The sequence below is a fragment of the Nerophis ophidion genome, linkage group LG10 (genome assembly GCF_033978795.1).
Source record: "Nerophis ophidion isolate RoL-2023_Sa linkage group LG10, RoL_Noph_v1.0, whole genome shotgun sequence".
In the NCBI taxonomy this organism is placed as follows: Eukaryota; Metazoa; Chordata; class Actinopteri; order Syngnathiformes; family Syngnathidae; genus Nerophis; species Nerophis ophidion.
The window spans coordinates 24,727,234-24,742,069 of record NC_084620.1 but is presented as its reverse complement, the minus strand read 5'-3'; the positions used below and the strand labels follow the sequence as shown (position 1 = coordinate 24,742,069).

The 14,836-nt window shown below is 43.4% G+C and overlaps 1 protein-coding gene across 1 annotated transcript in view; it reads left to right on the top strand.

Moving 5' to 3' along the window:
- The window catches only part of LOC133560501 (uncharacterized), a 36,731-nt gene that overhangs the window by 5,989 nt on the left and 15,906 nt on the right, over positions 1 to 14,836 (top strand). Inside the window, exons 3-18 of the mRNA XM_061913087.1 lie at positions 614 to 2,601; positions 3,168 to 3,229; positions 3,347 to 3,559; positions 3,635 to 4,155; positions 4,228 to 4,460; positions 4,541 to 4,675; positions 4,799 to 4,897; positions 4,984 to 5,012; positions 10,142 to 11,154; positions 11,217 to 11,345; positions 11,407 to 11,614; positions 11,690 to 12,150; positions 12,223 to 12,455; positions 12,536 to 12,670; positions 12,792 to 12,890; positions 12,977 to 13,005. Coding sequence (XP_061769071.1) covers positions 835 to 2,601; positions 3,168 to 3,229; positions 3,347 to 3,559; positions 3,635 to 4,155; positions 4,228 to 4,460; positions 4,541 to 4,675; positions 4,799 to 4,897; positions 4,984 to 5,012; positions 10,142 to 11,154; positions 11,217 to 11,345; positions 11,407 to 11,614; positions 11,690 to 12,150; positions 12,223 to 12,455; positions 12,536 to 12,670; positions 12,792 to 12,890; positions 12,977 to 13,005 — 5,366 coding nt within the window. The 5' untranslated portion in view covers positions 614 to 834. The remainder of the gene's footprint in view (positions 1 to 613; positions 2,602 to 3,167; positions 3,230 to 3,346; positions 3,560 to 3,634; positions 4,156 to 4,227; positions 4,461 to 4,540; positions 4,676 to 4,798; positions 4,898 to 4,983; positions 5,013 to 10,141; positions 11,155 to 11,216; positions 11,346 to 11,406; positions 11,615 to 11,689; positions 12,151 to 12,222; positions 12,456 to 12,535; positions 12,671 to 12,791; positions 12,891 to 12,976; positions 13,006 to 14,836) is intronic.

The following is a 14,836-nucleotide window of genomic DNA, read 5'->3' as shown; positions in this document are numbered from 1 at the left end:
ACAGGTGGGTGCTATGATTGGGTATAAAATCAGTTTCCATGAAATGCTCAGTCATTCACAAACAAGCATGGGGCGAGTCTCACCGTTTTGTGACCATTGCGTGAGCAAATTGTCCAGCAGTTTAAGTACAACATTTCTCAACCAGCGGGCAAAGTTATCAATTAATAGACTTGTGGCATGCAATTGTGAGATTTTGTTACCTTTTGATGATCTTTGGATAAACAACTAAATGTTTGTACTGCTGTCACATCAGTTACATGTCAGATCTACATCTAATAATAAAGAACCCTGGGTCAATCTGATACATGTCACACATGAGCAAAAATAACAGAATTGACATGCATTACGAACATAGTACATCATGTTATTGTGCGATATCCGACCTGGAAATAGCTGACCTGATAATAAATCATTTTAGAGTTTATATTTTTTTCTGTCTATCCTTTCTCACACGTGACCAGCAGGAAGTAAGCAGGAGTGAGTGACCAGGTATCCAACCGAAAAACCACTGTAGACGAGCCAAGATGAGATGCTCCAAGAATGATTCCTGTCCAGGTTGCCGTGCTCCTGTCCACTGCAATAACCAGATTTTGTTTTTTTGATTATTTTTCAGCTTTGCTTTGACATCAAGGCATTGTACCTCTTCTACTGCTCCATGACCCCCCCCCCAGCCAGTCCTCTTTTCAGAGGTCATCCTGAGAACATAATCCTGATCAACCGACAGGCTGCCTTCTGGGGGTTGGTTTGGCTCCAAGACACACCCAGCAGGCTTTGCCCCACATACCTACAACCACTTTCTGCTGTGGACATAAGTGTTGTTGGCTTGCAAACACCATGTCTAATCCCCCGTATAACCCATATGGGAACCAAAGAAGACCGACAGGGGGAGACTTCCAACAGGTCTCTTCTGTACTGGGGACTGTATCCAGTCTCAGCTCTCCTGCTAGTCCATTGCAGACTTCTGACAAGACTTTTCCAGTGCCAGTGCCCAACTATCAGCCAATGGAAAGAGCCAGTTTTAATGAAGATCTGCAGTGGTCCGTCGACACACATGTTAGCAGAGCCAGGGAAGAGGTGAGGCTTCAAGGTAAAGCAATACACCAGCCATCAGCTCAAGACACTCGCAGACAAGAGTTTATTTCAGCGATTGGAAGGACAAGCTCCTACCAAAACCTCAGCAGAAATTCTGGCAACGAAAGCAACAACAGTGTCGGCTCCTTAAACTGTTTGTCCAGCTACAGCCGAGCCACAGCTGACAAAGCCTCTGTTCATTGTCCATCATCAACTCTTGCTGGCTACTCTGTGTTCAATGTATCCAGTGAGGGTCAACGAGACTTTCACTCTATTCCAGGTTTAGATATTGACAGGCCAAACATGGCCCAAACTGGCGCCGCTTATGAGCACACTAAGCCTAAATATACATTCGAGTCAGCGACCAACATTCTTTTGCAGTTTGGACTTGAAAAGGAGGACTTGGAACATCTCATCGCCTACTCAGAAGACCAAATCACCCCTGCCAACTTACCGTTCATCCTGCGCCAAATCCGCATTCAGAAGAACAAAAAGGCCTCGGATGCAGATCGGCCCAAAGCAATCCCTGAACCTGCGCTCACTGGTGGCTCAGGCGGTCTGACCAGTTGGGGTGGTTCAGGAATGATTGGGTTGGACCATGGAGATGCAGCATCTCTTTTTCTCCAGAGGAGTAAAGTCATTGACTACGGTCATACACACAAATACAATTGCAGGATTGGGGAGGATGCTGCGAGTGTAGCTAAAGGAGCTGAGGACGACACTTTGTTGATGAATCACAATTTGGATAGAGGCACTCGCACTGAAGCGCCGGCACAGCAGGTTGGAAAAAGTGCATGCCAGGACCAGGCAAGTGCGGGATCATCTTTGAGCTCCACACTGACTCAAAAAAGTAATATTGCAGTGATAGCAGCACAGACCCAACCAATGCAGACTCAAAAATCCATGTTCACTACTTTCTCTAAAGACAATGGCATTGGAGATAATCCATCTCTAGCCCCGAAAGCCAGGCCTCTTATACAGGCGGTGGCTGACCTCAAAACTACCATAAAACCACAACCGCTATCCACTCAGTTTCGTGATGTCCATCCTAGCAGACCTGTCCTCTCTTCAGATACTGCCAGTTGCACCAGTGAGCAGCCTAAAAGTCAAGGTGTAGTTGGTGCAAAGCAGGTCAAAAACCTTGAAACCAAGCAGCAACAGCAGAAGAAGAATTTGGAGAAAGCACAGCCAACAAAAAAAGACAATAAGCAGCAACCAGTGCTCCAGAAGCAGCAGGTTCTCAAAGACCAGGCCAAGCAGAAATTCACACAGCTACCCTGTCTGTTAAGAAAGCAGATGTGTATGCCAGTTTCCATGCCGCCTGCGTTACACATTCCCAGCCTCAGCATGGCCGCGTTTCCCGCGGGTCAAAGCTCTGGCAGCAAACCTCACCCCCAGGCTTCCCCAGCGCAGACTGTGGTCTCAAAAGGCGGACCGACGACATCGATGGTGCAAGACTATAGTGCGGTAACGCCCAGCGTGTTTCCACACACGTGTGTTCTGTGTTACAAAGAGTGCGCGCTCATTGAGGTGAGTGAACCAGTGTTCTGTTTTGCTGTGCTTCTTCTTTTCTCTTTATCACACTTTTAAAGGGTTTCAATGTTTGTCTTCCACGGATGTCGATCAGCGCCAATAAGACTTCTTTTTTTGTTACTTAAATGTTATATACTGTTGTTAATCTGACATACCATTTTGTATTGCACTAATTGTAAAAAGAAAAGTCCTGAACATACAGTACCAATTGACAGAAGACGATTTTGCTTCATCTTTGACCCCTTTTTGATGGATTTTTTTTTTGACCTACCTGGTGACCTTTTACTGGGCAACAGCTTCCCTAAGGCTTTTGTTTTCCTGATCCTCTATGATGGATGCCAAGATGACCTAGATGTCAGGGAGAAGAACCAAGTCCACAAGGAGATTTGTATTTGAGAAAGTTTTAGAGATTGGTGTTTAACTCTAAAGAGTGTTTGCTTTCTAGCTTTTCGCTCATCAGTAAGAAAACACATACTTTTCATGTCCGTTTGTATGAATCCAGAGAAATGTCAGTCCTGAAGGTTATTTTGGTGATGATGTTAACACCTATTTTTGCCTGCTAGGATTGGATCGCTCACCAAAATACAACACTTCACCTTGAAAACTGCAAAGTCTTTCGAAAGCAGTGAGTCTTCTTTTTTTACTTCAAGAATTATAACCAAAAGTTAATTTGCTTTAGTTGACTATTGTCATTGCTGGACTAAAAACTTGAACCTTGACAGAACTGTTTATGATAATTCAGGTTTCCAAATTGGGATGGAGATTTGCTTAGTGTCTCTGATGAAAAAAGGCAGAAGACGTCCACGTCCACATCACAGTCTCACCATAAGAAAAGCCAGCGTAAGAGTCGCTCATCTTCCTGTTCTCGCAGTCCTCGGCATCGTCGCCGTTCGAACAACCGAAGAGACAAGAGGAGTGACTCCCGTTCACGTTACAACTCCAGATACAGTCACAGGTTCTGCCAGACGATCCTAGTACATGGTGGACATGACTTTTAGACTTGACTGACTTTACTTTATCATTCTCCCAGGTCTCGTTCACGCTCGAGAAGCTATGAGAGGCACCACTCTCTGCCCAGAAGTCAGGAATGGCACTCGTCTTCACCGGAGAAGAGGAGCAACAGACTGTCGTCTTCCCGTAGAAGCCGGGATCGGTACTCATCGCTGAGAAGCCGCGAGAGGCGGTCGTCGACACCAACCCAGCGCAATAAACGATCGTCACCCAAAAGATACCGTGAGTGGCGATCCCCATCGCACAGCCGGCGAAGCAAACGGTCTTCATCTAAAATAGGTCGTGAGAGGCGATCTTCATCGCAAAGCCCGCGTAATAAACGCTCATCACCCAAGAGAAGCCGCAAGAGGCGATCGTCATCGCAGAGCCAGGGAAGCAACAGCTCGTCATCATCAAGAAGTCGTGAGAGGCAATCCTCGTCGCCGGGCCAACGCAATAAACGCTCATCAACCTATAGAAGCGACAAGAGACGTTCTTCCCCCAGAAGGAACCATGAAGGTAATGCAGAGGGACTTGCCAAAAAACTTCTGAAATCATCAGGTGTGACATAGATGTTTAGTACCTCAATTAAATGCATTGTGTCTTGACTACTTTGTCTTTGTCTTGGTCCAGCTGTCCAGTCTTTGTCAAAGCAGTCCGACATGGAGGCTGTGGTTAAAACTCTTGCCCCGGCCTTGTTGGCTGAACTGGCCAAAATGAAGTCACCCCTTTCCAAAGGAGGCACCTCCTCTTCACAGTCCACTGCAGCCACAAAGAAATCTGCTGCCTGCTCCTCAGAAGCAGCCAACAAAAAGGGCGCAAAAGCGACAGTCAGCAAGCAAAAAGATTCATCTGCAAAGAATAAGGTTAATGCTTGCGAGGTCACCGATTAAGTTTTATTTTATTTTATTATTTTAATTGTGTGCTCCTCTCTGCCTTTGATCAGCCTGGTGAAACCTCTGCTCCAACCTTTGTGACGCTTGAAGGAATTGTTCTGGATCTTACTTATGGTGACATGGTGGCCGCCGCTGAGCAGTACGGGAAAATCAAATCACTTGTTCTCTTTCGCGCCAGACGGCAGGTACTTCCTTTTTGTTCTAGTATTTGTGTCTTTCTCCAACTTACATCATTTGCAACATAATATCTCATGAGTTACGGGTTTTTTATATTGTCAATTCTTGATAACAATAATGTGTGGTTTTAGGCAGTGGTTTGTTATGAGAAAAAAGAAGATGCAGAAAAATTTCGGGACATAAAAAACTTTGAACTGAAAGGATTTCAAATCACTGTAATGGAAGAAAAGGTGGGATGTGTTTTGCTTTTATGATATTGTATATGAACATTTAATGTATAGTTGTTGAATCTCAGTGAGTTTATTTTTGACTGCAGGGGACTCTCTCTAAGAAGAATCCACAAAAGTAAGTTGCATTGCTTCATTTACCTCAACTTATTTACCTCAACTTATTTTCACAGGAAAGATCAGTAAATAATAGAGATGGTTTGATTCAATATTACCAAAATTTACTGTGTCTGAAATTACAAGGGAGAGAACATCACATCCAATCCATTAGTCCAAATATTATGGAAATCTTTGATTTGCATCCATCCATCCATTTTCTACCGCTTATTCCCTTTCGGGGTTGCGGGGGGCGTTGGCGCCTATCTCAGCTACAATCGGGCGGAAGGCAGGGTACACCCTGGACAAGTCTTAGATTTGCAACATGAATGAATTACCCTACTGCCATTGTCATGTCAGCTGTGTAGAATTACTTTACGTTTCAAAAAGGGAGTTTTAGCTGATGGCAAGCGTGCTGTATTGGAGTTTGACTGCCCATATTGGCAGTCACAGCAACGACCATATTTTTTGGACCACAAGGCACACTGGATTATAAAGTGCACTGCCGATGAGGGGGTCCATTAAGGTCGATTTTCATACAAAAGGGGCACCTTTTTACACTTACTTAAGGTTCGCATAACATGCAATGGAGGTTCTTTGGTAAAAATGTTGCAAACTTTTACAGACCATCTTTAAGCTGCTTTCTGATCGTCTTTTCAGGATGGACTGTTTTGTTGACGATCTTATTTTCGTCGTCCCACTTCGACAGCGTGTTTTCCCCGTCATCTTTGTTGTACCGGTAGTTTTTAGTGCTGCCACTGCAAGTCCACTGACATATATCAGTTGGAACTAGGGCCGGACGATATGGCATTTTATCAATATTTCGATATTTTTAGGCCATGTCACGATAAATAAATGATAAATAGGTTGTTCTTGTATAGTGCTTTTCTACCTTCAAGGTACTCAAAAGCGCTTAACACTACTTCCACATTTACCCATTCACACACTGATGGAGGGAGCTGCCATGCAAGGCGCTAACCAGCACCCATCAGAAGCAAGGGTGAAGTGTCTTGCTCACAACACAACGGACGTGACGAGGTTGGTACTAGGTGGGGATTGAACCAGGGACCCTCGGGTTGCGCACGGCCACTCTTCCACTGCGCCACGCCGTCCCCTATACACGATATATATCTCAATATTTGGCCTTAGCCTTGAATTAACACTTGATGCATATAATCACACTGGTATGATGATCGTATGTGTCCATATTAAAACATTCTTGTCCATGCGGCATTAATATATCCATCCATCCATTTCCTACCGCTTATCCCTTTCGGGGTCGCGGGGGGTGCTGGAGCCTATTTCAGCTACAATCGGGCGGAAGGCAGTGTACACCCTGGGCAAGTCGCCACCTCATCGCAGGGCCAACACAGATAGACAACAGTCACACTCACATTCACTTTCACTCATGGAGGCCAATTTAGTGTTGCCAATCAACCTATGCCCAGGTTTAAGTTTTTGGCGGTGGGAAGAAGCCAGAGTATACGGAGGGAAGCCAATCAGTCAGAGGGAGAACTAATATATATTCTCATTATAAACTTTCATGCAGAGAGGGAAATCACAACCAAGTCAATTTACCAAAACTGTATTTATTAAACAGTTATTAAGCAGTGGCACAAACATTCATATAATTTCCAAAACAGAACATGCAAAATTGTCAGAGACATTTTAAAGCAAGCTAATAGAGCAATTTTGTGCATGATGTCACTAAGATGACATATCAAAACAACACTAAATTAAAGTTCACTTTTTGAACAGAACGCCACTACAATGTTTAAAAACAAATAAAGTGCACTTTGGAACATGATGTCACAAGATATTTTATTAACTGTCAAATAAAAATGAGCTTCATAATAGGAAATCAAATAGTGTATGTCCTTAGCTATGTGGTAGGTTACTGCGGACGTTATCTCCTTCTGTTGTTGACTATCTTTTTCCTACGGTGTTGATCTGGAAATGGTTGCTTCGGTATTTTGTTGGTGTGGCACCGAACAGAGATATTGACATGCTGAGTTTCAAGCACTCCTTATACTCTAGCGCGTCTTTTCAAGTGATGCCACAAATTAGCAGTAATGCTACTTTTGTAGCAACGCTTTTGCCCATACTTGACATATTACTGTTGTTTCTTCAACATCTTCCCGCTTGAAGCCGAACCACCGCCAGACGATGCACCCCGTGCTGTTTTTCTTGGGAGTTAATTATTCTTGTTTTTTGTTACCAGATTTGCAACTTCTCTCTATCTTATTACTACTCGCACCACAGCTAACTTTACCCATTCCGCTACCTCTTTGCTCCGCGAGAGCATATGACGTTGCACGCGCGGCAGTACTTTATGTGACGTATGTAAGAAAGTGCGCTTGTAGTATGTCTCTGTGAGAAGGAGAGACAAGAAAGAGGGAAAACGCCTGTAGTGTAACGCCCGCAGCTAAAAGCAACTGCGTGAGAACGTATAGTCGAATATAAAAATATAGTCATTTTCTATACCGCACAAAGACAAACCCGATTTGATATATTGCCCCACCCTAGTTTGAACTATACGCTCCTTTCATATTAGAAATGACAACAGTGGAGGCTGAATGGCCCACAATAAGGATAGAGAAAAAGGAGCTTATTGACGACGGTGCGGGCTACGTTTGCAAATTTTTGTGACTTTTGCGGATCCCAAATAATAATAGGCTCACTGTGCGCCTTATAGTCCGAAAAATACAGTACATTTTCAGTGGACCTTTAGCCTCTCGTTCTGCAGTACAGCCTCAATTATTATTGAAGGAAGGAAGAGCAGACTGACAGCTTTGAGGATTAACATATATATTTTTTGGGGAAAACTGTGACAATTATTGAGTGCCTTAATAGGGCTGTTACTGTGTTCTATTGCAAATTTGCAAGTGGTGATGCTGTTATTTGTTGTAATGAAGTTATGTTTTGGCAATGAGGTAAGGGTCACATTGATTATGAAGTATTCTCATTTATTTAAAATTTGTTTTAAGATTATCAGGCTAAATTTTAGTTTATTATATTTTAATCTTGGAAAGGTTTTGCTTGTTCCAGCCACCAATCAACAATGCTAGCATTTTCAATAGCAGCTGTATTGTATAACTTATAGGGGTCATATTTAGATTTTTTTTTTACATTTAAAACACTTGTTTTCTACATAAAATTTTATTGTGGCTCTTTGGTCACATTTTGAATAAATTGTTTTATAGACCGTTTTCAGGCTTCTTTCTGATCGTTTCTTCAGGATGCGCCGTTTTGTGGGTGATGTTATTTACGTGGCTCCACTTCGACAGCGTTTTCTCTTTGTCATCTTTGTAATCGTCTTTAGCACTTCTGTAGCCAGCCTACTGACGGATTAAGTTCGAAAAATATGCTACTTTGTGTTAGAAATAGTAACTGTACGGGAGCCTGTAAAAGACTGTAGTTTTACCTTATGAAGAATGCTCGAATTATTCACTATTTATGCAGTTTAACAATTTACTATACAATAACCAGATATTAATTAACTCATACACTTTTCCCCACTCCCATGTTACCTCCCCAATAGAACAACCCGCACTAAACCAATCACACAACACACACACACAGTCCAACCTGGACCCCTTGGCTGGACCAGAAGATTGTCCGTTACGGTCCTGATGAATCGGTGGTGCACTTAGGGGTAGGGTGGTGAGTTGAAACTGCTGGATACAAAGGGGGCGTTGGAGAGGGGGGGACACCTGCCGTTTTGGAGTAGAGATGCGATGCGGGGGGGCGGGGGGGGAGCACGGCCGTGCTTCCTTTAGCACGCCTCAGGAGGTCCAGTCTGGAGCGAGAGGAGAACCAGCCTCATCCTGGGTCACCTTTCTGTCGACTAGTCCGTGAGGGCGTGCAATGGACACACCAACCTCGCATGTCCACGTCCCTCGCAGCAATGTAGCAACAATAGCAAATAACTAAACTCGCTATACTGTCCACACTCGCTCTCCAAATTATACAGTCACAGGGGAGAGGGTCTATATAACAAACTTAAGGCAAACGTGACTAAACCTGCCGTTGGTGAAGTCACGGTGCAGCACACAAACAAAAGTGCGAGCTGCGGTTAGCTTACTAGCGGTTAGCATGCACTTCACGTATACTGGCAACGTGAAGCGCCCAAACGTCCTAAACTTAAACTAGTGCAACTGATACACTGTCACTTATAACACTCTGAAATAATACTCTTACTGTGGTTCTTTTTCCGACCTGCAATCGTGGTAAACTGTCTTCCATGTAGTACTACCGACGCTGCACTGCCTGTTAGTGCCGGAGCTCTTTTAACAGTTTTTTCTACCAGCCAGCGGAAACGGAACTGCCCGTAACTGTAGCAACCGAAGCCATAGCAACGGTCAAACAATTTGAAAATACACATTTCAGCTTCCCAAACGACACGTAGTAAAAATAAATAAATAATGATAATAATAACAATAATCCCATAACAGAAATGATCTCCTAATTGTAGAACTTAAAGGAACTATTACATTAATATGCAAACCTTCAGAACAGTAACAGTGAAGCAGGCATGTGCATATACGAGAAAGTCTGCCTCACAACAAGAGGATACCGAACAAAAAAAGAGCCTATTGACTATGGCGGCGGTTGCGTGCAAAAGGATAGCGAACAAAAGGAGCCTATTCACTACAACGGCAGCAGCGCGCAAAGCAGTTTTAGTAAATTTCTACCATACTTAACTGATGTCACACTTGGGGAAAAAAAGCATTACGAAAAGGGGAAATTCTAAACGACTAGTTCTCCGAAAGTATAAAGGAAGGCAAATGGGTTTTATAAATATCTCAATGGCTCCACGGTTAGATTTCAAATATTCGGGACATAATGCAGATCCCAAATAAACAGAAGGTACCAATTAGTAAGAAAAGTTGGCTTTGCATTAAAAAAAGTTCCCTTTAACTTGTGTTGTGGGCTTTTAATTTCTTCCTTCAGTGAAGCAGGAAATACAGTTTTCTTTGATGATATATATAAATATATATATATATATATATATATATATATATACCGTAGTCATATTATCTTTATCTGCTGATATACAAAGTTGCAATAATCACAGGAAAAGGTTGTATCGGGCCTGCCTTGTAAATTACAAAAATTAAGGCTGCATAAATCTTTTCATTGTTTTACCAGAAAACCTGATGCCTCAAACAGTGTCTCTACCACTCAGACATCTAAATCCACTAGCACTCCCTCTACAAAACGTGCTGTACTTTCTGCAGAAATGTTGGTCTCCAAAGCAAAGAATGTCTCATGCAAGCAGGTCACCAAGACGGTGAAAGGACCTAAGAAGAAAGATCCAGTAAAAACAAAGTTAAAAACTACCTTCACTGTTAAGTCAGCTCAAGGGTCAAAGGTTATTAGAGAAGCACCCAAGTGTGAAACTCTAAAAAGTGTTGCATCAGGAACTGCCCTTAAAAAAGAGGAGGAGCCATCGAAATGTAGAACTGCAGAAAAGCAACTCACTCTTAAGGTCTCATCTGAGCTGATTGCCATCAGAGAGCAAAACACACAACCAAAAGTGGTCGATGCGGGACCAGCAAGCGTGACAGAATCTCAAAGACACCAGACCACACAACCGGAAGCAGCCAATGCTGGACCAACAAGTGTTACAGAACCTCCAAGAGATCAGACCACACAACCGGAAGCAGCCACTGTTGGACTAGCAAGCTTGACCAAACTTCTAAAAGACCATACCACTACGGCCGAGACGGCATCACCAGAAGAAGCTGATGTTCGACCAACAAGGGTGAAAGAACCTCCAAAAGCGCCATTTACACAACCAGAAATGGCCAATGTCGCACGAGCAAGCATGCCAGAACCTCCAAGAGACCACACCGCCAAGGCCAAGACCACTCCACCAGAAGCAGCTGATGTAGGAAGGGCAACCTTGGCATGTTCGCCAGAGCAAGCAGGGGCTCCAAAATCCGAGTTTCCAGAACCAATGGTAGTGGACACTTACACAAAGACCGAGCCACAACCTGACAAAAGTGTGAAAAACCAGCAAAATACCAAGCTGCTAGTGGAATCAGCAGTTCCACCGGCAGCCCCCAAAAGGGATTTACTAATTAATTGTCAAGGTGAAGCTGATGGGGACACAAAGCTAACACATACACGAGACAAAAAACAAGAACAGAAGCAACAAGGTTGGTTTGCCACCTAAATGTTGACAAACCAGTGACTTGTTCATTAAGTCTTTTTTCCACAGCAACAGCATCCAAGACTCCACCTAAGGCAGCAGTGGTGCAGGATGTGATGTCATCACACAGCGCTGAGGCTGCAGCCACACTCACCATTGGAGAGATGATGGAACAAAATCTGCTTCCAAAAAGATTCGGTGAGTCTGACATGTCAACAAATTACTAGCTGTTATTTATTTGTAACATTGTCTGTTGCAGTAATCAGGGATGGAGATTTGCTTAATGTCTCTGATGAAAAAAGGCAGAAGACGTCCACGTCCACATCACAGTCTCACCATAAGAAAAGCCAGCGTAAGAGTCGCTCATCTTCCTGTTCTCGCAGTCCTCGGCATCGTCGCAGTTCGGACAACCGGAGAGACACGAGGAGTGACTCCCATTCACGTTACAACTCCAGACACAGTCGCAGGTTCTGCCAGACGATCCTAGTACTTGGTGGACATGACTTTTAGACTTGACTGACTTTACTTTATCATTTTCCCAGGTCTCGTTCACGCTCGAGAAGCTATGAGAGGCACCACTCTCTGCCCAGAAGTCAGGAACGGCACTCGTCTTCACCGAAGAAGAAGAGCAACAGACTGTCGTCTTCCAATAGAAGCCGGGATCGGTACTCATCACTGAGAAGCCGCGAGAGGCAGTCTTCTTCGCCAACCCAGCGCAATAAACGATCGTCACCCAAAAGATACCATGAGAGGCGATCTTCATCGCGTAGCCCGCGCAATAAACGCTCATCACCCAAGAGAAGCCGCAAGAGGCGATCTTCATCGCAGAGCCAGGGAAGCAACAGCTCGTCATCATCAAGAAGTCGTGAGAGGCAATCCTTGTCGCCGGGCCAACGCAATAAACGCTCATCAACTTATAGAAGCGACAAGAGACGTTCTTCCCCCAGAAGGAGCCATGAAACTAACGCAGAGGGACTTGCTAAAAAACTTCTGAAATCATCAGGTGTGACATAGATGTTTAGTACCTCAATTAAATTCATTGTGTCTTGACTACTTTGTCTTTGTCTTGGTCCAGCTGTCCAGTCTTTGTCAAAGCAATCCGACATGGAAGCTGTGGTTAAAACTCTTGCCCCGGTCTTGTTGGCTGAACTGGCCAAAATGAAGTACCCCCTTTTCAAAGGAGGCACCTCCTCTTCACAGTCCACTGCAACCGCAAAGAAATCTGCTGCCTGCTCCTCAGAAGCAGCCAACAAAAAGGGCGCAAAAGCGACAGCCAGCAAGCAAAAAGATTCATCTGCAAAGAATAAGGTTAATGCTTGCGAGGTCACTGATTAAGTTTTATTTCATTTTATTTTTTTAATTGTGTGCTCCTCTCTGCCTTCGATCAGCCTGGTGAAACCTCTGCTCCAACCTTTGTGACGCTTGAAGGAATTGTTCCGGATCTTACTTATGGTGACATGGTGGCCGCCGCTGAGCAGTACGGGAAAATCAAATCACTTGTTCTCTTTCGCGACAGATTGCAGGTACTTCCTTTTTGTTCTAGTATTTGTGTCTTTCTCCAACTTACATCATTTGCAACATAATATCTCATGAGTTACGGGTTTTTTATTGTCAATTCTTGATAACAATAATGTGTGGTTGTAGGCAGTGGTTTGTTATGAGAAAAGGGAAGATGCAGAGAAATTTCGGGACATAAAAAACTTTGAACTGAAAGGATTTCCAATCACTGTAATGGAAAAAAAGGTGGGATAAGTTTTGCTTTTATGATAGTAGATATGAACATTTAATGTATAGTTGTTGAATCTCAGTGAGTTTCTTTTTGACTGCAGGGGTCTTTCACTAAGAAGAATCCTCAAAAGTAAGTTGCATTGCTTCATTTACCTCAACTTATTTTCACAAGAAAGATCAGTAAATAATAGAAATGGTTTGATTCAATATTACCTAAATTTACTGTGTCTGAAATTACAAGGGGGAGAACATCACATCCCATCCATTAGTCCAAATATTGTGGATATCTTTGATTTGCAACATGAATGAATTACCCTACCGTAGTTGTCATGTCAGCTGTGTAGAATTACTTTACGTTTCAAAAAGAGAGTTTTAGCTGATGGCAACCATGCTGTATTGGACTTGGACTGCCCATATTGGCAGTCACAGCAACGACCATATTTTTTGGACCACAAGGCACACTGGATTATAAAGTGCACTGCCGATGAGGGGGTCCATTAAGGTCGATTTTCATACAAAAGGCGCACCTTTTTACACTTACTTGAGGTTCGCATAACATGCAATGGAGGTTCTTCGGTAAAAATGTTGCAAACTTTTACAGACCATCTTTAAGCTGCTTTCTGATCGTCTTCTCGGGATGCACTGTTTTGTGGGCGATCTTATTTTTGTGGTCCCACTTCGACAGCGTGTTTTCCCCGTCATCTTTGTTGTACCGGTAGTTTTTAGTGCTGCCACAGCAAGTCCACTGACATATATTAGTTTGAACTAGGGCTAGGCGATATGGCCATTTATTAATATTTCGATATTTTTAGGCCGTGTCACGATAAATAAATGATAAATGGGTTGTACTTGTATAGCGCTTTTCTACCTTCAAGGTACTCAAAAGCGCTTAACACTACTTCCACGTTTACCCATTCACACACTGATGGAGGGAGCTGCCATGCAAGGCGCTAACCAGCACCCATCAGAAGCAAGGGTGAAGTGTCTTGCTCACAACACAACGGACGTGACGAGGTTGGTACTAGGTGGGGATTGAACCAGGGACCCTCGGGTTGCGCACGGCCACTCTTCCACTGCGCCACGCCGTCCCCTATACACGATATACTGTATATCTCAATATTTGGCCTTAGCCTTGAATTAACACTTGATGCATATAATCACACCGGTATGATGATTGTATGTGTCCATATTAAAACATTCTTGTTCATGCGGCATTAATATATCCATCCATCCATTTTCTACCGCTTATCCCTTTCGGAGACGCGGGGGGTGCTAGAGCCTTTTTCAGCTACAATCGGGCGGAAGGCAGTGTACACCCCGGGCAAGTTGCCACCTCATCGCCGGGCCAACACAGATAGACAGACAACATTCACACTCACATTCACTTTCACTCATGGGGGCCAATTTAGTGTTGCCAATCAACCTATGCCCAGGTGCAAGTTTTTGGCGGTGGGAAGAAGCCGGATTATCTGGAGGGAACCCAAGCAGTCACAGGGAGAACTAATATATGCTCATTATAAACTTTCATGCAGAGAGGGAAATAACAACTAAGTCAATTTACCAAAACTGTATTTATTAAACAGTTATTAAGCAGCGGCACAAACATTCATATACTTTCCAAAACAGAACATGCAAAATTTTCAGAGACATTTTAAAGCAAGCTATTAGTGCAATTTTGTGCATGATGTCACTAAGATGACATATCAAAACAACATTAAATTAAAGTTCACTTTTTGAACAGAACGCCACTACAATGTTTAAAAAAAAAGTGCTCTTTGGAACATGCTGTCACAAGATATTTTATTAACTGTCAAATAAAAATGAGTTGCATAATAGGAAATCAAATAGTGTATGTCCTTAGCTATGTGGTAGGTTACTGCAGACGTTATCTCCTTCTGTTGTTGACTATTTTTTTCCTACGGTGTTGATCTGGAAATGGTTGCTTCGGTATTTTGTTGGTG